At 44.6% G+C, this 22,563-nt stretch overlaps 1 protein-coding gene across 7 annotated transcripts in view; it reads left to right on the forward strand.

Annotated features, from left to right (window-relative positions):
* The window catches only part of CDH10 (cadherin 10), a 396,021-nt gene that overhangs the window by 361,852 nt on the left and 11,606 nt on the right, over positions 1-22,563 (forward strand). For all 7 annotated transcript variants that reach the window (XM_083519286.1, XM_083519283.1, XM_083519282.1 and 4 more), the window contains 3 exons: positions 194-361; positions 11,788-11,975; positions 17,910-18,163. In XM_083519286.1, coding sequence (XP_083375412.1) covers positions 194-361; positions 11,788-11,975; positions 17,910-18,163 — 610 coding nt within the window. The remainder of the gene's footprint in view (positions 1-193; positions 362-11,787; positions 11,976-17,909; positions 18,164-22,563) is intronic.

Here is a 22,563-nt window from a genome sequence, read left to right on the forward strand (position 1 = left end):
ATAGATTTTTCTGTACGTCTTGCTTTTGATCTCTCAGCATGTTGGCCAATCTTTTGCTGAACTATTCCTGATATTTTAAAATATACCCTCTCAATGTTATAATGGGTACATTATTTGTGTGTTTGTGTGTGTGACTTGCCGTGCAAAGTGAATGCCAGCAATGTTAACAAATGCTTGCTTGTTTTCTTCCAAGGCATCATCAGGACAGCTCTACCAAACATGAACAGGGAAAACCGAGAGCAGTACCAAGTTGTCATTCAGGCAAAAGACATGGGAGGCCAGATGGGTGGATTATCGGGGACCACAACAGTCAACATCACCCTGACTGATGTCAACGACAATCCGCCTCGATTCCCCCAGAGTAAGCTTCCTTTAATAGCCCTTCTGTACTACAAAAGCATCAGAATAAAAGAGTGAGGCGACTGCCATCTGGTTTAATTTAAAGCAAATCTAGATTATGGGGCACACACTCAAACACAAGGCTTATACACGGATTTATTCACTGTTATTAAATACAAAAAATTAATGAAACGGGGACATCCTTGTTTGGGGGAGGGGCAGCAGCAGACACAGTTACAGGAACCCCACAATAGTTCTTGGTATTTGGGGTGAAGGTGGGAATCGAGAAGGGGAGGGGGAAATAAGCACAGCTTTAAGAACGAATCATCCTTTGCTGCGACCTGGAGATTAATAATTTTATCAATGGAATTAACAAAACAAAAAGAGAGAGGAAGGGGTGAGTACAATGAACTCTCTGATTAAATGCTGAAGCAGGACACATCTAACCTGAGGGCAAAAGCTGCTTTTTAAAAAGCTAAGGAACTTTGAAAATACAAGGCTATCCACTTCACAGTTATGTGCATTTTAAGCCTATTGAAATCATGGAGGCATGAGTACCGGTGGAAAAGCTCCTTTGCAATGGCAATACAATTTGTTGAAGGTTTCCCATGTTTTCTGGTCTCAGGAAGAGCTTGTGGATCTTACTTCAGAGCTTTCCCCAAGGTAATTTGGAAAAATCAAGTCCTTGCAGCTGAACCCAAGCCCTTCCCACCAATGGGTCGGTATTGGGGGGGGGGTGCAGAAACTGCATATGTAAGGCCTGGTTGCTGCTGGATTCAGTTAATTGCTATGGAAGAACTTGAGAAACTCACCCTGTCAATCTGTTAAACAGAGAGGCATTGGAAACTGTTGGGATTCGCAGGATACTGGATAAGTCTGCAGGCTTCAACAGGATGATGCAATACTCTGCTGGGTCAGAGTGACTCAGCAGAAGTGTGATTAGTGTAATTGGCTATCACCTGTTTTAAAAAGGAAAGCCTGTTTAACAGGGGGTGTGGTGGTTGTGCTGTAGTGTGGTGGTGCTGTGGTGGAGAGTATTCGTTTGTAAGTACTCTGTTTGGACTGTTTCTTTTGTAAATGCCTGTATATAACTCACATTAAAAAGGACTGCACTGAAAAACCTGGAACTCTTAGTGCTTTGCTGAAAACGCCGCGTGGAATACGCGACAGGGTTATGGGCCCAGCACGCTTCCGCTGCGCAAGAGTACAGGTGGCAGTTATCTAGCCGTGGGTGCTGGAGGTGAGCTGCAGGGATGGAGCAGTCCAGAACTGGCGTGTTGCTGGAGAAGCTGACGGCCACGAACTACAGCATCTGGTCGGTCCGCATGCAACACTTCCTCAAGCGCGAGGGCCTGTGGAAGGTGGTGGAAACTACACCGCAGCCCCCTGAATGGGATGAGGACGATGAAAAGCTGGCACTAGCAGAGGCCCAGCTTGAAAAGGATGAGAAAGCTTTGGCTACGATCATCCTTGGAGTGGACGACAGCCAGCTAGTCTACGTAGCTGATAAGGTGACGGCAAGTGAGGCGTGGAATGCACTCAAGGCTGTCCATGTGCGAGAGACAGCTGGCTCACTGATAACACTGACCAGGAGACTGTACCGGTGTCGGAAGAAACCGGGGGACTCCCTGGTAAACCACCTAAAATTCCTAACAGGCTGTTTCCAGGAGCTAGCCTTAAGAGGGAGGCCTGTGGGGGAAGAGGACAAAGTCTTTATAGTCCTGAGTTCCCTTGATGACAGCTATGATATGCTGGTCAACTCCCTCGAGTCTGTAGAGACTGATAAGCTGACTCTGGAATACGTGACCGGACGGTTGTATGCAGAGGAGGACAGGCGTGCCGAGCGAAAGATGACCTCAGCCCAGCTGTTGGAGCATCCCAGAGGGAACAACAGCCGGGAAGAGCAGAGGTGTCGGGAGCCGGAGAAACAGCCAGGAGGAGCTGCTGCAGACCAGCCGGTGGTCAACAAAGTAAAAAGGTGTTTTTGCTGCAAGTCCAGTGGACATCTGCTGCGGGACTGCCCGAGGAAACAACAAAAACAGCAGAAGCACAGGAGGCAGCAGAGAGAGTCTACTGCTTGGGTGTCTGCAGATGGTCAAGAAAATGAGGAGCTGTGGGTTCTGGACAGTGGAGCTTCTCAAACCTTTTGTAAAAGAAAAGGACTGCTAACTGATGCTAGGGCTTCAAACAAAAAACATGTAAGTCTTGCTACGGGCCAGAAAGCTAATGTGGTTTGTGAGGGGGAGGTTGTGTTCCCACAGCTGGGACACACATTCAGGAATGTGTTGTGTGTGCCTAGTTTGCAAAACAATCTCCTGAGCATTCCTGATTTGGCAAAAGCAGGCTTTGAAGTAAATTTTGTGGGAGATCAGTGCCAGATAAAGCAAAATGGGGCAGTGTTGGCAAATGCTAGCCTTAGAACTAATATGTATGTACTGCAGTGTGAATCTAAGGTTGCAAATGTGCAAAATGTCCCGACCCATGATATGTGTATTCATCTCCTGCACAGGCGTTTGGCTCATGCTAGCTATAAGGTGCTAAACAAAACATTGGAGTTGTGTGGGGGGATGAAAAACATAAAAAGTTGTGATAATTACTTAGACTGCAATATTTGCAAAGAGGTTAAAAGCAGGGCTTGCCCAGTAGCAAGAGCAAGCCAGAGAGAAACCAAAAAACCACTGGAGTTGATTCATGCTGATGTAACTGGTCCTTTTCCACCTAGTGTCTCCCACAACAAGTACTGTTTGATCCTAGTGGATGATTTTTCTAGATTTGGCTGGGCCTATCCATTAAAGCAAAAGTCTGATGTTGCCCAAACTTTGAAGTTCTGGGTAAGAAGGGTAGAAAGGCAGCTTGGTGAAAAGGTGTGCTCTATTCAGTCAGACAGGGGAGGGGAGTTTATGGCAAGCTCCCTAAGAAACTGGTTGCGTTCCCAAGGGATTAAACATAGGCTTACCAATGTGGCCACGCCTCAGGAGAACGGAGTAGCAGAGCGTAGGGGAGGTGTCTTGCAGACACAAATGAAAGCATTGTTAGCAGATGCAAATCTTCCAATTAAGTACTGGGCTGAAAGTATTAAGACCGCGAATTATATTGGGAATCGCTTGTGGTCAAGGGTACTAGATGACATACCCTATAAAATTCTCTATAACAAAAGTCCCAGTTTGCAACATTTAAGAATTTTTGGGACAAAGGCATGGGTTGACATACCTGTGAAAAACCGAAGAAAAGGTGGGAAAAGGGCACAGCAGTTGCTATTTCTTGGGTATGAAAGTGGTACGAAAGCCTACAGGTTTGAAGATGATAAAAACCTTTTGAGTTATAGTAGATCAGCCAGCTTTAATGAGCAAAGAAATTGGCCCAAGATACATGCAAACCTGCTGCCAGAAAAAGTTTTACTGCCGAGCATACCTGATAAGGCAGCTGAAACAAAGCTAAGAATTGGCAGCTCTCCCAGAGAAACTGAAAGGGAGGAAGTAAAGGTTGAGCATTTTTCTCCAGATGCTAGCATGGAGCAGGGGAGAGAAGAAAGTGCAACAGGGACAGGAGGAGGTAGATCTACAGAGTCAATCCACCCCAAAAGCAGTCCTGAAGGTAGCCCAGGGGGTGAGATTAATGAACCAAGGAGGTCTGCAAGAAGTAATAAAGGTCAACCTCCAGACCGTTATGGGTTCCCAGCCACCATAAACCAGGTTTGTGTAACTGAGCCAGAAAACTTTGAAGAAGTGCAAGAGTTACCTACTCCAGAGAAAGAGGCGTGGTTAAAGGCAATGCAGGCAGAGTATAACTCTCTGCTAAACAACAATGCATTTGTACCTACAGAATTGCCTGAAGGTAAAAAGCCCATAAGCTGTAAGTGGGTTTTTAAAGTGAAAAAGTTGGCTGATGGTAGTTGTCAGAGGAAAGCCAGGTTGGTTGCACGGGGCTTTACACAGAGGAAAATGATACATTATGATGAAGTGTTTGCCCCAACAGCAAAGGCTGAAACAGTAAAATCAGTTTTAGCAATGGCAAGTCTGAGAGGGTTAAAAGTTAATCATTTTGATGTTGCCTCAGCATATTTAAATGCTCCTATTGACGCCGAGGTATATTTACAGCAAATACCAGGTTATGAGCTAGAAAAAGACAGTATGGTGTTAAAACTGCAAAGGGCACTATACGGTTTACACCAAAGTGCACGTCTATGGCATGAATGCATAGACACAACTTTGAAAAAGATGGGATTCAAACAAAGCCTGGCTGATTCCTGTTTATATTCAGCAATGGTGCAAGGAAGTGTTTGTTATTTACTTTTGTATGTTGATGATATCTGTCTAATAACAACTGCACAAAAGCAAGTGTCTTGGTTTATAAACAGCCTAGGTAACAAATACAAGCTGAAGTATTTGGGAGAGATTCAGAATTACTTAGGAGTAGAGGTTCAGAGAAATGAAGAGGGCGTTTACTCTCTGAGTCAGAAGGAAAAAATCGAAAAGTTACTGAAGACATATGGAATGGAGAGGGCAAATGAGGTTGACACTCCCATAACTACCCAGTACAAACATGAACCAGAAGGGCAAAAATGTGAGAATGCAACAGCGTTTCATTCTCTGTTGGGTTCTCTGTTATATTTAAGTTGTTGGACAAGACCCGACATAACATTGGCAGTTCACATGTTAAGCCAAAGAAGTGCAGACCCGGCTCAGAGAGATTGGGTAGCACTTAAAAGAATCCTAAGGTATCTGAAAGGCACAAAAGATTACAAACTGGTGCTGGATACAGGACATGATCAGCAAGTGTATGCATACGCTGATGCCAGCTGGGGGGACAGAGAAAATGGAAAGTCTACCACTGGCTATGCCATATATATTGGAAATGCCCTGGTTCAGTGGAAATCCCAGAAACAAACATTTGTTGCCACAAGTACTTGTGAAGCAGAATACTCAGCCATAAGCGAATGTGTATCACAAATAGAGTGGTTTGCTTGCCTAACAAAAGAGCTTGGAATACCTTCTGAAATGCCAATCACTGTGCTAAGTGACAACATGGCTGCACAACAGCTTGCCAACCAACAGAACTTTAAAAGCAAAAGTAAACATATTGCGATAAGATACGGAAATGTGAAAAATGCTTTGGAAAGAAATGTGTTAAAGGTACAGCACTGTAACACAAAATGTAATGTGGCAGATTTGTATACAAAATGTTTGGAAGCTCCTAAATTTCGAGACTTAAGAGAATTATTGGGTCTCAAGCCTTTGACTTAAGGAGGAGTGTTGGGATTCGCAGGATACTGGATAAGTCTGCAGGCTTCAACAGGATGATGCAATACTCTGCTGGGTCAGAGTGACTCAGCAGAAGTGTGATTAGTGTAATTGGCTATCACCTGTTTTAAAAAGGAAAGCCTGTTTAACAGGGGGTGTGGTGGTTGTGCTGTAGTGTGGTGGTGCTGTGGTGGAGAGTATTCGTTTGTAAGTACTCTGTTTGGACTGTTTCTTTTGTAAATGCCTGTATATAACTCACATTAAAAAGGACTGCACTGAAAAACCTGGAACTCTTAGTGCTTTGCTGAAAACGCCGCGTGGAATACGCGACAGAAACTCCATTTCCCCAGAAGCTCCCCAGAAGCAACGGGCACTTTCTGAGAAGACTCAGAATTATCCAGACCCAACAATACCTTAAAAGACGAGGTCTTGAAAGCTGCTGAAGCCCACCAAACTAGCTCTCCCTATCATTCCTACAACCCTGTCCTTTGCCATGGAAAGTGGAGAATTGCAATAGAATGGCAATGAGTTTTGGCACCAAGATGGGTCATTACAAGCCAAACCCAAATTTGGGGGCTTGGTTAATAATGACTTGTTTTTCTGAGCAGGGAGAGTTCACTTCTGACTCCTGAATTTGAGCGTCATTACTAGGCCAAAAGGGACGCAGGTGGCGCTGTGGTCTAAACCACTGAGCCTAGGGCTTGCCAATCGGAAGGTCGGCGGTTCAAATCCCTGCAACGGGGTGAGCTCCCGTTGCTCGGTCCCAGCTCCTGCCAACCTAGCAGTTTGAAAGCACGTCAAACTGCAAGCAGATAAATAGGTACCGCCCTGGCAGGAAGGTAAACGGCATTTCTGTGTGTTGCTCTGGTTCGCCAGAAGCAGCTTAGTCATGCTGGCCACATGACCCAGAAAAACTGTCTATGGACAAACGTTGGATCCTTTGGCCAGTAAAGTGAGATGAGCGCTGCAACCCCAGAGTCGTTCGTGACTGGACTTAACTGTTAGGGGTCCGTTACCTTTACCTTTTTACTAGGCCAAAGTGGTTCTAACACCAAGCTGGATTACAGTTGAAAAACTTTTTTAAAGAAGAAGAAGAAAAAAGAGGAGGAGGAGGAGGAGGAAAGAAAGAAGATAATGTACAGAGCACCACAATTCCTACGCTCAGCAGATTAATTCCTCTGATTAGACTAAACAACACAAACTTTTACATTTATTTTAATTTGTAAGCTCTTCACTAGACTCCATACTAAAGAAATAGATATGACAAAAATGACTTTTCCAGAATAGGGTGATTGGATGCAAAGGAGGAAATTGCACCTTTATTAATCGTACAATGACTTTGCATGAGAAGCCATTGTGGTAGGCAGGGGCACCAAATTGGCCCCCACATCGTGACATCGCAGCAGCACGCTAGTTGGGGCATGGATGAAGATGCTGCACCCAAGCCAGTGGGATGGGTGTAGAAGGCACATTCTTCTGTATGTGCTTCCGACCTAGTAAATAATCAGGTTACTGTGCTAAAGTCAATGAGGTTACAGACATACACACAACACACAGCAGGATAAAGGCATGTATCTGGCCTACTGAACTGCACAGAACTCCTCTCACACTCTCTTAACTTGCTTGCCATCTTTCTCGCCGTATGCTTTTTTTGAAAATTACTGAGCACCACCCAGGCGATCGGATCTAGGTCCTGATGTGCAAGGCACTGCCGTGGAAGCACCGGCGCGCTGGCTGAGCACCCACCCAATTCTGTGCAGCTTTTACTACACATTGGCTCGAGTTGCGAGGAAAGGCCCGTGGTAATATTGAGGTTCATGTCATGGTCAAACATAGGCTTCAATGTATATTTCAAACCTCCCTCCTCTACACAGACACACTTGCACACAGACACACATATTCTCATTTGAACTTAGCATCCACATGTCACTTTTGGTTAGACTTGCACTCTCTAGAATAATTCTTTTGACTTACTAACTTTGTAGATTACACACACAGAGAGAGAGACATAGCCTGAGAGAGGAAGAAGTAGGAGCATAGCCCCCACCTCCAGCTGTCCCATGGATGCAAATTCTATGTGTCATTGTTTTTAACAACTTTAAGATCTGCTGCAAGTTGTGTGAGGTGATATTCAGTCTTAGCATGCCATAACATAAAACAGAGGTGCCCGGAATATTTGTATTGACATATTTATTGATCCGCAAAAGGCCTGTTCAATCCTTCTTTGGTGAAATATCTGGAAAAGAGAATCCCTTTTAAAAATATTGTTGGAGGTGTAACATATGCATACTGAATTAAAGTAAATAAATGTTACTAAAAGCACATTAGTAAAAGTATTACTCAGTTTTTTAGACCCTGCCTCCTGAGCTACCAAGGGTTGTTGTTTTTTTTTAGAAAACAATGACAACCAGGCTTAAAAATGCCTCCTGAATAACATTGTCTATACAGTGGATGCTCGGGTTGTGAACGTGATCCGTGCGGGATGCACATTCACAGTGTTCATAACCTGCAGCGGCGCTTCTGCACATGTGCGGGTTGTGATTTAGCGCTTCTGCTCATGCACAATCATCAAAACCTGGAAGTAACCCGTTCCGGTACTTCCGGGTTTCGGCAGTCCGTAACCTGAAAAAACACAACCTGAAGTGTCTGTAACCCAAGGTATGACTGTACTGAAAAAGCACAAGGAAAACAGAGGGAGTTTGTACTTTGTAATATATTGAATCTTTCTCTCTCCCCCCACCCCCTTAGAAAGCATATTTTAGAGACTGAAAACTCTTGGTATCAAGAAACAGTTTCCTTTTGTTTTCCATTTGTTTGGTGCCGTCACATTCTTCTGCAACCCTCTGATAACATACCAAAGGTGGCTGATTTTTGCAGTACCCATTATTTCACCATTATCAGTTGGATGATTTTGCTTGTTTAAATTGAGTTATTATTGCTCCCAAGTGTCAAAAGGAATACAAGAATCTGAGATTACTATGGTAACATTGACTTTGACTCTTGTTCAGAAGCTTTAGAAGGAAGGGTGCATCTGATAAAAAAGGAAGGTCTGGATCTTCCCGTTCCAGTGTCAATATCAAGCCACAGAATAGCAGGTTCTGCACCACTGCAATAACATACGAGGGAATAGAGTTTACACACTGTCATGGTGCATAATGCCGCAATGTAATTCTCTATGACAAAGACCCTTTCTGTACTGTTATCTACAAGTAAGTTCCACTCAACAAAGTTCCTTTCTAATGTATTTAAAAGTTTGCCATTGAATGGTCTTACATATTTGTATTGGCTCTTTACTTTTCGTTGAACTGCCAACAAACAAGTAACTTAAAGACTTGACAGTGCTTTCCTTGTCCACATTGGACAGGTTGGAGTGGTAACTGAATTTTAAATTATACAGGTTGGTAGCCATGTTGGTCTGCCGTAGTCAAAACAAAATTAAAAAAAAATTCTTCCAGTAGTACCTTAGAGACAACTAGGTTTGTTATTGGTATGAGCTTTTGTGTGCATGCACACGTCTTCTGAAGACCAATCTGAAGAAGTGTGCATGCACACAAAAGCTAGTCCCAATAACAAACTTAGTTGGTCTCTAAGGTGCTACTGGAAGGATTTTTTAAAATTTTGTTTAAATTATACAAAAATTGTCACGAGTCAGGGCTGAAAACAACAACAAGAAGAACAACAGGAATGCAATACAAAAAAGAGTTGATAAAGAATTTTGCAAGAATAGTGTCTATGTCCATACGTGAATGAACACAGGATGGCGATTCCAGATGGGATGGCTAATCTGGAAGATATCTAAGAGTTGGAGCCACAGACCAGGGTTATCCCAGCAATGCTATCATACATGGTCCCTGTGGCAAGGGACATACTATTTGCATGTATTCAACAGGTGAGCATAGGTCCAGACATCTTTCAAGAGGGTCAACTTGAGGCATGGAGATGGTCAACCTGATGGTGATGATGAGTCACTAGATAAGTACTTCTAAATGCTGCTCACTGGATGGGGCATGTCTACAACCAGGAGGCAATAGTAAAGACGCAGGTGGCACTGTGGTCTAAACCACTGGGCTTGCCAATCAGAAGGTTGGCATTTCGAATCCCCACGATGGGGTGAGCTCCTGTTGCTCTGTCCCAGCTCCTGGCAACCTAGCAGTTCAAAAGCACACCAGTGCAAGTAGATAAATAGGTACTGCTGTGTGTTCTGTTGTGCCAGAAGCGGTTTAGTCATGCTGGCCACATGACCCAGAATAGCTGTCTGTGGACAAACACCGGCTCCCTCGGCCTGAAAGTGAGATGAGCGTGACAAACCCATAGTCGCCTTTGACTGGACTTAACCATCCAGGGGTCCTTTACCTTTTTCATCTTAGTATTGTGTGCTTCATCTCTGAAGGCTGACTTGTCTATCGGTGACAAGATGTGGGAATGACACATGCCATGTTATTGGTTCTCCATGCACACAGAGAGAACCCATTTGCTACTTCTGCACAGTTCACATAAAATGTGCATATAGAATGCAGGCAATCAACAATAATATTCAGATGTTTAGACCAATTTTAAGCACTGGCAGCAGAAAGGGGGGGGGAGGTTAAGTGGGATAATGTTTCAGCTTTCTGATCTTATTGTAATCAAGTTTTCCTACAACTTAATGGAAAGTAAACTGTAATCTGCATAGCTGCAATCATAACCCTTTAACCATGAGCATTTTGATTTTTTAAAAAATTGTTGCAGTGTACATTGTTTTCAGAGGAAAGTCTGCTTAGTTCCTATGAAAACAATGTTTTCCTCTGACTGATTGACATAGCTTATTTAGTATTTCCCTGCATATGTTTTGGTACTGGGATTGTGATTCGTATGAAAGCGAATAATACAATATTCTAGACATCAGTATGTTATCAGCTGAAGGTTCACTCTCTGTTCTAAATAGATTTCCTGTATTTCATTTCATTTTCATTGTTATTTTGGTCACACGCTCCTTCCATCTACTGCAGAGGATGTTTGCTAAGTCCCTTCAGAGCAAATTTATATCTACAGATGCATACATAACCCAAACTCCCTCCTTCTGCAATGGGTCATCTTTTTTTATTAAGCATTCCTCCCCTTTCCCTTGACAGACTCTTTATTAATGAGACTTATATCACGTTAAAAGTAACAAAACTAATGGGTTCATGAAAGGGCCTAAAAAGTGCTTGATTCATGGAAGTGCTGAAGGCCTTATTGATTCTTTCTTAAAAGAGGAATCAATAAAATTCATGTCAAATGTGAAATTGTACACTAAACTGCTTTTTATCTCTTATCTGATTTGCTGACTTGACCATGTATCAAGGGTACTAATGAAATTGAACACCTCTTATGCAGTTATTATCAGAATGCTGTAATATTAATATCAATGAGGAAGGCTTATTCACACTTACGGGAAGCTCCCAAAGACATGAGAACTGTTTTCCAGCATCAATGTTAAACATAACTGGGGAGCATTTTTGGAAGCATGTGTATGTGTTTGAATATACACATAATTAGGTGAAATTTTACCTGCAGTCAAGCAACTGTTGGTGCTGTTGGGCAACTCATCTGCTCCTCCTTTGTTAAAAGTGCTTTAATGCCATGTTTGAAAGTGAACTTCAAATAAGACAGACTTGCTGGATTAAAGGCATGACTCCGTGGATTCAGTCAACTTCAAAATGAGAAAGACTGGCATATATAGGATAAATTCTGGTGTGAAAAACTAATGTTCCAGAACTAAGACCTGCTTCAAGGCTTCCCATTAATCATTCACTCATTCCACACTTTGCAATACATTTCACATCACTTTCCAAACTGCAAAAGTCCATTTTTAACTGGATTTGTTGCAGTAGGGTGGCAGAGCCCTTTAATTCACTTTAAATGTTCAAACCTAAAGTTATGATAGGGGCTCGCTGTTGGAAAAGCCCATTGGGAAGTTGGACAGATAGAATAAGCCTTCTCACATACAAGGTTTTCCAAAGTTATGTCTCTTGAATGAAATCAGTATAACCCAAAGCGTTACTTTCTTGAATTAATGACTAAAGCTATGGAGTCATGAAACTGCAATCCTATACCTTGGAGTAAGCTCCAGTGAATTCAGTGGGATATTCTTCTGATTCTGGGTAGACATTATGGGATTCTGCTGTTAATCCCGCATGATTTGTAACTAACAAATGCTTATATATTTCTGACTGTTTCTTCTTTACAGGCTCAGTCCACCTTCGTATCCCAGAATCCTCCCCGGTTGGCACTGCCATTGGAACTATAAAAGCCTCTGATGCAGACATTGGGAGGAACGCAGAACTTGAATACCGCATTATTGATGGTGATGGAAGGGATATGTTTGACATTGTTACACAGAAGGAGACACAGGAAGGAGTTATAACAGTGCGAAAGGTGTGTATTATCTCCATGAATTACTGGGCACTTTAAAATAATCAGCTTTGAAATTACATTTTATATTTTGCAGGGTTGGAACCATTATTAAAAGTTTGTTGGTTGTCCAGAAATGCCATGTAGCTCTGTTTTAGATTCCACAGTTATAGCTGTGCAGTTATTTTAAGGTTATCAGATTTTTTTCAAAGAATCCGGGGACACTTCTCTTCTGTGGTCTCCTTTGTCGCCAGACCTTCCTCTGGGTCCCGGCCTGCTCTCTTGGAGCCCTAGGTGCCATGAAGTAGGCTCAGGTCAGGCCTGGGATCGGCCACGTGTCCTTGTCCTCCCGGTGCTCTCCTACCTCTCCTCCTCAGCGGTGGCGCCTGCAGCAGTGCAGCAAGGTCAGGGCTCCCCTCTTTTTTCTCCTTCCTCTTTCTCTCTCTTCCTTCTCCTTCTCCTCTCCCCTTTCTCCCTGCGTCGGCTCCAGGGTTTTCCTGGCCCCGGAGCACTGCTGGGCAGTCGACCGGGTGCTCTCGCTCCTGGCTTGATTTGGGTTGCGGGGTGTGCGTGTCAACGGTTCCCCCAGTGGACGTGCCAGGCGTCCCCGGTTCCCCCTTGGCAGTAGCAGCAGCAGTCTCAGCAGCCCGGAGCCAGACTAGTAGCACAGTTGGCTCTGGCTGGCTTCAGGAGCTGCTTGCTGATGTGGCGCCTGCCATTTTGCCTCACCGGAAGTCCCCATATGATGTGTCTTGTGCCGTTGAACCAATCACGCAACATTCATTCCCGACTAATAAATCTGGAACACTTAAAATATAAATCCAGGGACATTAAATGAAATCCGGGGACATTCCAGGGAGGGATTTTGTGAATCTGGGGACTATCCCCAGGAAACGGGGACGTCTGGTAACCATGAGTTATTTGCCATACCTTTCAATTTAGCAAAGGTTGCTTATTGTAGGAAAAATATTTTAACAGTAATGCATTCAGAGATAGAAGAGTGGACCCAAATGCAAAGTATTTCATATTTGTATCAAAAGAGGAAAGGCTGTCATCATTAGAGCTGTTGTCATATTTTGCCAAAGCAAAATTCAGGGAAAATTTGAGAGGAAGTGCCTTAGAGATTTGTGGGAAGCCAACACAGTTTTCATAGTTCCAGAGCAGTTTCTCAAGGGGTTAAGGTCCTGCATAGCCACAATGAATGGGTGTCCACATAGCTATTCTGTGTCACCCTCTCAGTATCTATTCAGAAGACAGATTGTTGCATTGAGGTGCAGTACCTTTGGCAGTTTGAAAACCTGAGAATATATCTGAGACATAATTAGCATGTACAACGTAAAGTTCTCCTTGAGAACAAGGTTAAGATGGAGGGAGGAGAGTCTCAATAATGCGGGAAGGGAGCGTCTGTTGCCAACGTAATATAACTTCAGAGTAAATAGAAGATTTAAGCGCCAAGACAGTCTGGCATCCTTCATGAGCACTAATTTAACTTTAAAGATTTGAGGGGAAATAAATTCAAAAATGTCTCCAGAATTCATTTTGGGTCCACCTTTTGATATCTCTCTGTTATATTGTGCATGCTAATGAAGCTTTGCTCCAATGTCAGACAAGCTGCACTTTCTCTCAGCTTGTTCATTCCCTGGAAATCATTAATTAGCTAGCACTTTTCATCTGCAGTCACAGAGAAATCGGAGAATGGAATCTCTTGTCTATCCACCCCCCCCCAAAAGAAGTATTCTAATTATAACTCCAAACTTTTCATCTTCTCCCTTTAAAAAGCACTTGCTGACAAAATGTCACATATATTTTGCCAAAATTTCACTGATGTCAGATTCATGAAATGCAATGTAAATGAACCAGGTTATGCACAGATTTTCCATAAGATAATCTAAATTCAGGATATATATATATATATATATATATATATATATATATATATACCGTATTTTGCGCCCCATAAGACGCTCCGGCCCATAAGACGCACCTAGTTTTTTGGGGGGGAAATAAAGGAAAAAAATTTTATTTCCCCCCCAGGTGCGGGGCTGGAAGAACCAGGTCGGGGAACAGTCCCCGCTGTCCCCCGAGCTTGTGGGGCTGGCGATGGGGAGAAGTGCACCAGTCCCGCGATCGCAGGCAGCTCTCTGCCGCCATCCCGAGCGGGGCGGGACTTAGCGCCCCGCTCGGGATGGCGGTGTAGACCTGCCTGCGGTCCCGCGACAGCAGGCAGATCTCTGCCGCCATCCCGAGCGGGGCGGGACTTAGCGCCCCGCTCGGGATGGCGGCGTAGACCTGCCTGCAGTCCCGCGATGGCAGGCAGCTCTGTGCTGCCATCCCGAGCGGGGCGGGACTTAGCGCCCCGCTCGGGATGGCGGCGCAGAGCTGCGCTGGTCCCAGGAGCGCAGGCAGCTCTGCAGGGCCACCGGGAGCGGGGCGGAGCTTCTCCCCAGGCTCCCGGTGGCCGGGCAGAGCTGCGCTGGTCCCAGGAGCGCAGGCAGCTCTGCACGGCCACCGGGAGCGGGGCGGAGCTTCTCCCCAGGCTCCCGGTGGCCGGGCAGAGCTGCGCTGGTCCCAGGAGCGCAGGCAGCTCTGCACGGCCACCGGGAGCGGGGCGGAGCTTCTCCCCAGGCTCCCGGTGGCCGGGCAGAGCGGCGCTGGTCCCAGGAGCGCAGGCAGCTGTGCACGGCCACCGGGAGCGGGGCGGAGCTTCTCCCCCGGCTCCCGGTGGCCGGGCAGAGCTGCGCTGGTCCCAGGAGCGCAGGCAGCTCTGCGCGGCCACCGGGAGCGGGGCGGACCTTCGCCCCGGCTCCCGGTGGCCGGGCAGAGCTGCGCTGGTCCCGGGATTGCAGGCAGCTCTGCACGGCAACCCTCAGAGCCGGTCTCCCGAGGGTTGCGCAGAGCTTCCTGAAGCCTGGAGAGCGAGAGGGGTCGGTACGCACCGACCCCCTTCGCTCTCCAGGCTTCAGCGAAAGCCTGCATTCGCCCCATAAGACGCAGGCACATTTCCCCTTCATTTTTGGAGGGGAAAAAGTGCGTCTTATGGGGCGAAAAATACGGTATATATTATCATAAAATTAGCCTTATGGTGGTCACTTGACCAATGTTGTGGACTATAAAACTGCTTGATATGGTGCTGATGATGAGACCCTGGATTTTGCATGGAAACTGCTATTACCTAAAGATTCGCTACTTGCGTATGCACTTGAGAGCTGAAGACAGAAGAGTCAAGTGAAGTATTTGTTTTTACATCAAATCCTTCTGACAATTTGATTCATACAGGCATGGATGGGATTGTCTCATTGCATAGTCGCAACCACTCCATTGCATTAGAAGGTAGTTAGGAAGTAGTGACTTGCCCAATGACTCCAAGGTCACAAAAACAGCAGATATGCTGATAAAACTAGACCAGGTCATTTCATTGAGGACAGGGTTTCGAAAATTATTTGCCAGTGGGCAGGGAGGAACCCTGCACTTTCAAAGCTAGCATATCAAAAGGAAAGCTTGAATCCTTTTCTCTGGAATCAAGTTTTCCAGGTGTAATGGCATTCAGTCATGTCACCACCTCTGATCTGATGCAATGATGTGTAGATCTGCCTCTTCTCAAATTGCATTTGAGACACTCATTTCAAACTTTCTTGGCAAATGGCTGGGAAAAACAGATCCCTAGGTACTAGGTACTAGGCTAGAAAAAGCAACTAGAAAAACAGATCCCTAGGTACTAGGTACTAGGTACAGATCCCTAGGTACTAGGTACTAGGCTGGGCTGGATGAATCCCAAGCCGGAATTAAGATTGCCGGAAGAAACATCAACAACCTCAGATATGCAGATGACACAACCTTGATGGCAGAAAGTGAGGAGGAATTAAAGAACCTTTTAATGAGGGTGAAAGAGGAGAGCGCAAAATATGGTCTGAAGCTCAACATCAAAAAAATGAAGATCATGGCCACTGGGCCCATCACCTCCTGGCAAATAGATGGGGAAGAAATGGAGGCAGTGAGAGATTTTACTTTCTTGGGCTCCATGATCAGTGCAGATGGTGACAGCAGTCACGAAATTAAAAGACGCCTGCTCCGTGGGAGAAAGACGATGACAAACCTAGACAACATCTTAAAAAGCAGAGACATCACCTTGCCAACAAAGGTCCGTATAGTAAAAGCCATGGTTTTCCCAGTAGTGATGTATGGAAGTGAGAGCTGGACCATAAAGAAGGCTGATCGCCGAAGAATTGATGCTTTTGAATTATGGTGCTGGAGGAGACTCTTGAGAGTCCCATGGACTGCAAGAAGATCAAACCTCTCCATTCTGAAGGAAATCAGCCCTGAGCGCTCACTGGAAGGACAGATCGTGAAGCTGAGGCTCCAATACTTTGGCCACCTCATGAGAAGAGAAGACTCCCTGGAAAAGACCCTGATGTTGGGAAAGAGAAGGAGAAGGGGACGACAGAGAATGAGATGGTTGGATGGTGTTCTTGAAGCTACTAGCATGAGTTTGATCAAACTGCAGGAGGCAGTGGAGGACAGAAGTGCCTGGCGTGCTCTGGTCCATGGGGTCACGAAGAGTCGGACACGACTAAACGACTAAACAACAAAGGTACTAAACTGGATCATAACATTTTGGCACATGTGCATTCTCCACAGTGTGGGTGCAAGTTCATGGTCTGAACAATTATGCAGTGCTCCTGCTTCAGCTGCGGTACTATTGAGGGCAAGGAGGACATGAGTAGCTGATTCAGTGGCCAGGCAACTGTTCTAGTGGTGGACATCTTCCCCACAATGCGCACTCATCCTTTCCCCCAATTGGAAGAAGAGTCTGATTCAGTGCCAAGTTCAGGACTGGCACCATTGGGCAACTACTCAGATCCCAGCAGGAGGCTTACGGCCACATCCCAGAACCCCCTGCTTCTTCTGCGAGCAGTTCCAAAAGCAAGGGAAAATAATAGCAGTCTCCACTCAAATTGCTTTCTTCTTCTGAGCAGTGATGCAGGTTGTGTCCACAGGGAGATGGCAAGTGGGGAGGAGAAGGAGGAGGAGGAGAGGGCCTATTCACTCTTTCCCAGAGTTGGTTTTAGGGTGATGTTGTCGGTACGGTGGCGCTGGGCAGAACACTGCAAAGGATACCACAGTGGACTGTGAGAGGTGGTGGGCACCACCAAATGTTAGCGTTCCAAAAGGTGCTGCTGAAATTTGAGAGCCCAAAGTCTGCCACTGCTTTGCCTAGTGACAAGATGGTGCCCTCTCACCATTTCATATACAGAAGCATGACAGTGGAAAATCTCTTTCCAATATGTGAGAGCCAACTGGCTAATTAGGACAGGCCTTGTGCATGGACAACTCTGTCATCTGACAGAGGGGAATGGCTCAGGAGGAAGTGTATCTGAGCTGCATGTTTAACTCTGCCTAACGGTTGGGCTAGCCCTACCAGTCTAAACCCAGCGTTCCAGTTCTTCAAGGGAAATCAGTATTCAAGAGAAGCCTTCCAGTGCACATGTAAAATCCTATCCTCGGTTGCGTGATCACCCAGTCCTCATCAAATTGGCTAGATGAGTGTGTGTGTGTGTGTGTTTGTGTTTAATACAAATTTGCCCTCCCCATCTAGAGTCACTAGTTGTTATGCATGACTACTTGTCCATGGCAAAAGCAGGATAGAGACCCAACACTTAATCCACTACATCCGGGACTCTAAACTCCCATCCAACCCATGGTCAACAGTCAGGTGTATCCCAACATTTTGGAGTGGCACATGTTAGCCACTCCTGTGCGACACCATAAAGCAAGCAATATGTATCTTGGAATATGTCATTATTGTATGTGCTTTGGTACCTGGGATATTGCTGCCATTACATAAATGGCAAATGGTGCTTGCTATGCTATCCCACTTTTCACAATGTGACTTTCTGACACGTAACACATTGTTGTGTCATTGTGTTATTGACTTTGTTCCCTCCCTATGTTGTCTTACAGCCACTGGACTATGAGAATCGAAGGCTATATACTTTGAAAGTAGAGGCAGAGAATCTATATGTCGACCCACGATTTTATTACCTCGGACCTTTCAAAGATACAACCACTGTGAAAATATCAGTGGAAGATGTGGACGAGCCTCCCATTTTCAGCAGATCCTCTTACCTTTTTGAGATCCATGAAGATATTGAGGTGGGCACAATCATAGGCACTGTGATGGCCCGAGATCCAGATTCTGCTGCAGGTCCTATCAGGTAAAGGCCAGAATCAAAAACCCTAGACTGATAACATCTTTATATCTAGTTATTTCAGCTGATATTGTTACTCTGACTGGCGAGATGCATATAAATGTAGGCATGAGGTACTTGATAAAGAGGAATATCTAAGGTATTCTATCCTGGACTGAGTGATTCTTGAAGAAGATTGTTTTGATCATGTAGAATGACATTCTCAGAAGCCTATCAGGCCAGAGTATGAAACTTCAAGGCAACGTTGTGACTTTCTGTCTCTCATTTCTGTCTCTGCTCTGATACGATTAGGGACAGATACTTACTTTTGGCCAAAAAAACTAGTCTATAGGTATATATCTCACTCACTACACAAGACAAAACAACATTGTGTCATCCCCCCAAGCTTATTTTGTAGAGCCAAAATGTTACCCCAAAAAACCTAAACTTGAAACGCAGAATTTTGAAATTGACTATGCAACTTTAAATCTAAAACTGACATTCAAATGTTTTGACAAACATCAAATATGAAATCTCAAAATGGGTGAGTTAGAATGTCCCTTTAGCAGTGGGAGCAAACAATGAAATCTTTCATTATTTCCCATTTTTTACTAATTGGAAAACCATAGTTAACAGCTTCAGGACATGCTAGGTTTTCAACTAAACCACGGTATATTGTCCTGGCTTATTCTGAAGCTGTTACCAGGCAACTACAGTTAATGGAAGAGTTGCTGGTTTATTCATTCCATTCCTCAAGTAAAAGCAGGAGCAAAGACCCATAAGCACAACTAATCAATTCACTGATATTTCAGCTTATTAAGCAGATATGCTTGTCCAAACTCAACTTATGTCATAGCATATCAATTTTCAAATGCAGCCCAAGACTTAAGTATAGCATACCATCTACTGCCAAATATTGTTGTAATTATTGAAAACACATCTCAAAATCAATTGTTAGATATCATTTTGCAGCTATTACATATTCAATGAATGTTCAGAGAACAATGGAGCATTATCATGAATATTTGGTTCAGCTCTATGGATTTGTTTCATTTTCAGAAGCATGTTATTTTACTTCTCCTCCTCAACTGTTTATATGTGATATTTATACAACCAAGAAGTAACGAGAACTCTGGTTTGGCTTCTTCATCAATTTCAGTCATATTTGACAATAGCATAAGCCAAACATGATCTAAAAAGGAAGGTTAGCTGGCCATGCCAAGACCTGAAGCTCTGTATTGGCATAAGCTCCTCTCTCATCCTGTTCTATTGTTTCCATTATATGACAGCTTTATTAATGTCTGTCCATGCAGTTTGGATATTTATTGGAATGACAATAGGAATTTCAGCAACAGTTAATGAAAGATGTGAATGTATGGCAGAAAAAATGGGCAAACAAGTACTGGCAAATGTACAGTGGTGCCCCGCAAGACGAATGCCTCGCAAGACGGAAAACCCGCTAGACGAAAGGGTTTTCCGTTTTGCAGGTACTTCGCAAAACGAATTTCCTGTGGGCTTGCTTCGCAAGACGAAAATGTCTTGCGAGTTCCTGCGGGTTTTTTTTCCCTCCCCCCCCCCTTTTTCCCAAGCCGCTAAGCAGCTTATCAGCTGATCCTAAGCCGCTAAGCCGCTTAACAGCTGATCCGCTAAGCCGCTTATCAGCTGATCCGCTAATCCGCTAAACCGCTTATCAGCTGATCCGCTAAGCCTTCTAAGCCGCTAATAGCGCTAATCCGCTAAGCCGCTAATGGGCTTGCTTCGCAAGATGAAAAAACCGCAAGACGAAGAGACTCGCTGAACGGATTCTTTTCGTCTTGCGAGGCACCACTGTATTCAGCAAGCTTGGATATGGCATCAGAAAACCAGTTAATATTTCTATAGGATATATTACCTGATGTTTTTCCTAGGAAAGAAAAGAAAAGATACCTCTTTCCTCAAATCCAGCTATCCAGAGTCACTATTTAGGAATCCACAAGAAGAAAAAAATTATGTTGTGATTCAAGGACCAGCCACCCACCTGGGGATAAGAAAGACACATGGACACAGTATATTAGGTTAATGGGCTAAAAAAGGGTCACAACTTTATTGATTACAGCATGTGAGAGGTATTGGCTTAGGCATTGGATAAAATAACAGAGCGTGACTCCACCCCCTCAGGGAGTGGTGAGTCTAACAAGGGTTAACCACCAGTGGGAGGAGCCTGTTTATGCAAATACAACTGAAAGCTCCCCCTGATGTCAGCAGGGGTCGTGCCATGGCCCTAGCCACCAGCAAGGGCATCAGACAGGATCCACGACCGCCGGATTCCTTTACCGGAATACCCATAAAGTAGAGGGGAAGGCGGTGGCCACACCCTGCCCTCCAATACACAAACATATTCCAATGCCTAACCGCCTATACCTAAACGTTGTGACGATTTGCTACAAGGTAGGCGAAAAACCAAGTGGATGATGCCAATTTGCCAGTTCAACCCAGAGGGGACAAAGCGTCAGAAACCCACAGAAAATGCAAGGCAACCGCCCCCCCCCCAAGCCAGTCTCCAAACCTCACGGTCTCCAAACCGCTGATGATTCCGCTTCCCTTGAGGCACTCCACTCAGAAATCTGCTGCCAAGACAAAATGCTTGAGCCCCTGCTTCCCTGCAGGAATGGCTCCTCCTGGCTCTCGCTGGCCACACTCCCAAACCAGCCGAAAAACAACAAGCTCCTCCAGAGCTCTTGATCCGATGAAAACCAGCAGTGGAATGAAAGGGAAGTGCTGCCGTGGCCACAAAAACCCCGGCCGCAAAACCCCGCCCCCAAACCTCCACCTGATTGGTTGGCTGCCTGGGGACATGGCACAGCAGCCAGGCCAGGCCAGCTGAGCAGGGGCTGGAACGCCCCCTGCCAACGCGGGAAACGGTTCCTGCTCACAACTCCTCCCCTCTGTAAGGAGGAGAGGCTTAATGGCAGGCACCAAGAAACCAAAAGAAAAATCATTGCAGTTTTGAAAGGTGCAGTCTGCCATCTTGATTTAAAATGGCATTCAATTTCCCTCCAAAAATAGACAAACACTTGCTCCGTAATCTCTGGAGCTATTGTGCAAAACTTTGTTGCATTATCTTAAGAGCTGTCCAAATGCATAGAGAAAAAAGAGAGAAACAACTTTCCAGAATATCATAGCGGGTTCCCTGATTTCATCCACATCCAGGACTGTGGTTCAGCAGGACAAATTCTCCAATGGAGGAGGTTGCATGTTGACAGCTTTGCGCTTTTATTATATAGTAAGCTAGGTCTTCGCATCCAAAGAATTTAACAATAATTATTCCCTGCCAACGTACCCCTTACCCCTACCCAACACAATCCGGCCATGCCAAAATAAATAGCTGGTTTGTGAGAAGATAATGAAGAGGAAACATTGACACTGATGTCAGTTGCAATCCATTGTTCAGTATGGCCAAATCACCTGTTTTCTGTGAAATAAGCTGCAGGTGAATAATTAACTAGAACTATTGATAGTAATGGATGGGGGAAAAACTGTCCCTACAATTTTTGCAATTTTCCATGAAATTATCTGGGGTTTGAGGAAGGAGCAGCAGGGTTACACTGTACCATTCTAATTAAATATTTTTGGACCACAGAGATAATAGAGCTAATAAAGGTAAATGACTGTATTTATCTTGTTCAGTTCACAGGGAAAGAAAAGTTACCTTTTTGCTTATTAAAGCACAGTTGTTGGTTCTTACAGTTCTGCCTTTTTACAGAATGCAGAAAACACTTGATGCAGCAACACTGTACATATAAAAAAACAGAGATTAACTATGAATTTTCCTCAGTGATGATTATATATATTTGTGCTAACACAAGTCTTTGGCACACAGGCTTGCACACATCTTTTCTGCCTCGGCAAATGGAGCAATAATTCTTTTTCATACTAACAATGCTGCCGCCTTCTTTGGGTTGCTTTCTTCATGGAAGTGCAACTCTGAGGCATCGATACTCTGAACATTTTGTATGGAACCTTTATTAGAAAGGCCAACATCAAGAATAGAGAAAGACCTCCATCTTAAAAGCACATGCACAGCCCAGAACCCAAAGTTGCACATGCTATATGGAACTGAGTTTCTGTTGTTTAGGGCAAACAGGGATCTGTCACCAAAAGAGAAGAGAATGAAAGGGAGCAAAGATTAAGAAAGCAAATGACATTGAGGACAAAGCTTGGAGGAAATTATCATAGTCAGTATAAGAGATGAGGAGGAAGAGAGAGCAAAGACAGACATATCACTGAAGTAGAAGTTGAAGCAGGTTTTATACCACCACCGGTGTGAGCCCAGCATTGCAATTTACGTATCACATGTCAACGAGCTGGATACTTTTTCAGCAAAGGGAACATAGACTCAGTAACATTTCAGAGGCATTTCTGATGGCCACCTGTGGGGCTGCTCCATT

This window comes from Podarcis liolepis, assembly GCF_965112155.1.
Source record: "Podarcis liolepis genome assembly, chromosome: 8".
Taxonomy (NCBI): domain Eukaryota; kingdom Metazoa; phylum Chordata; class Lepidosauria; order Squamata; family Lacertidae; genus Podarcis; species Podarcis liolepis.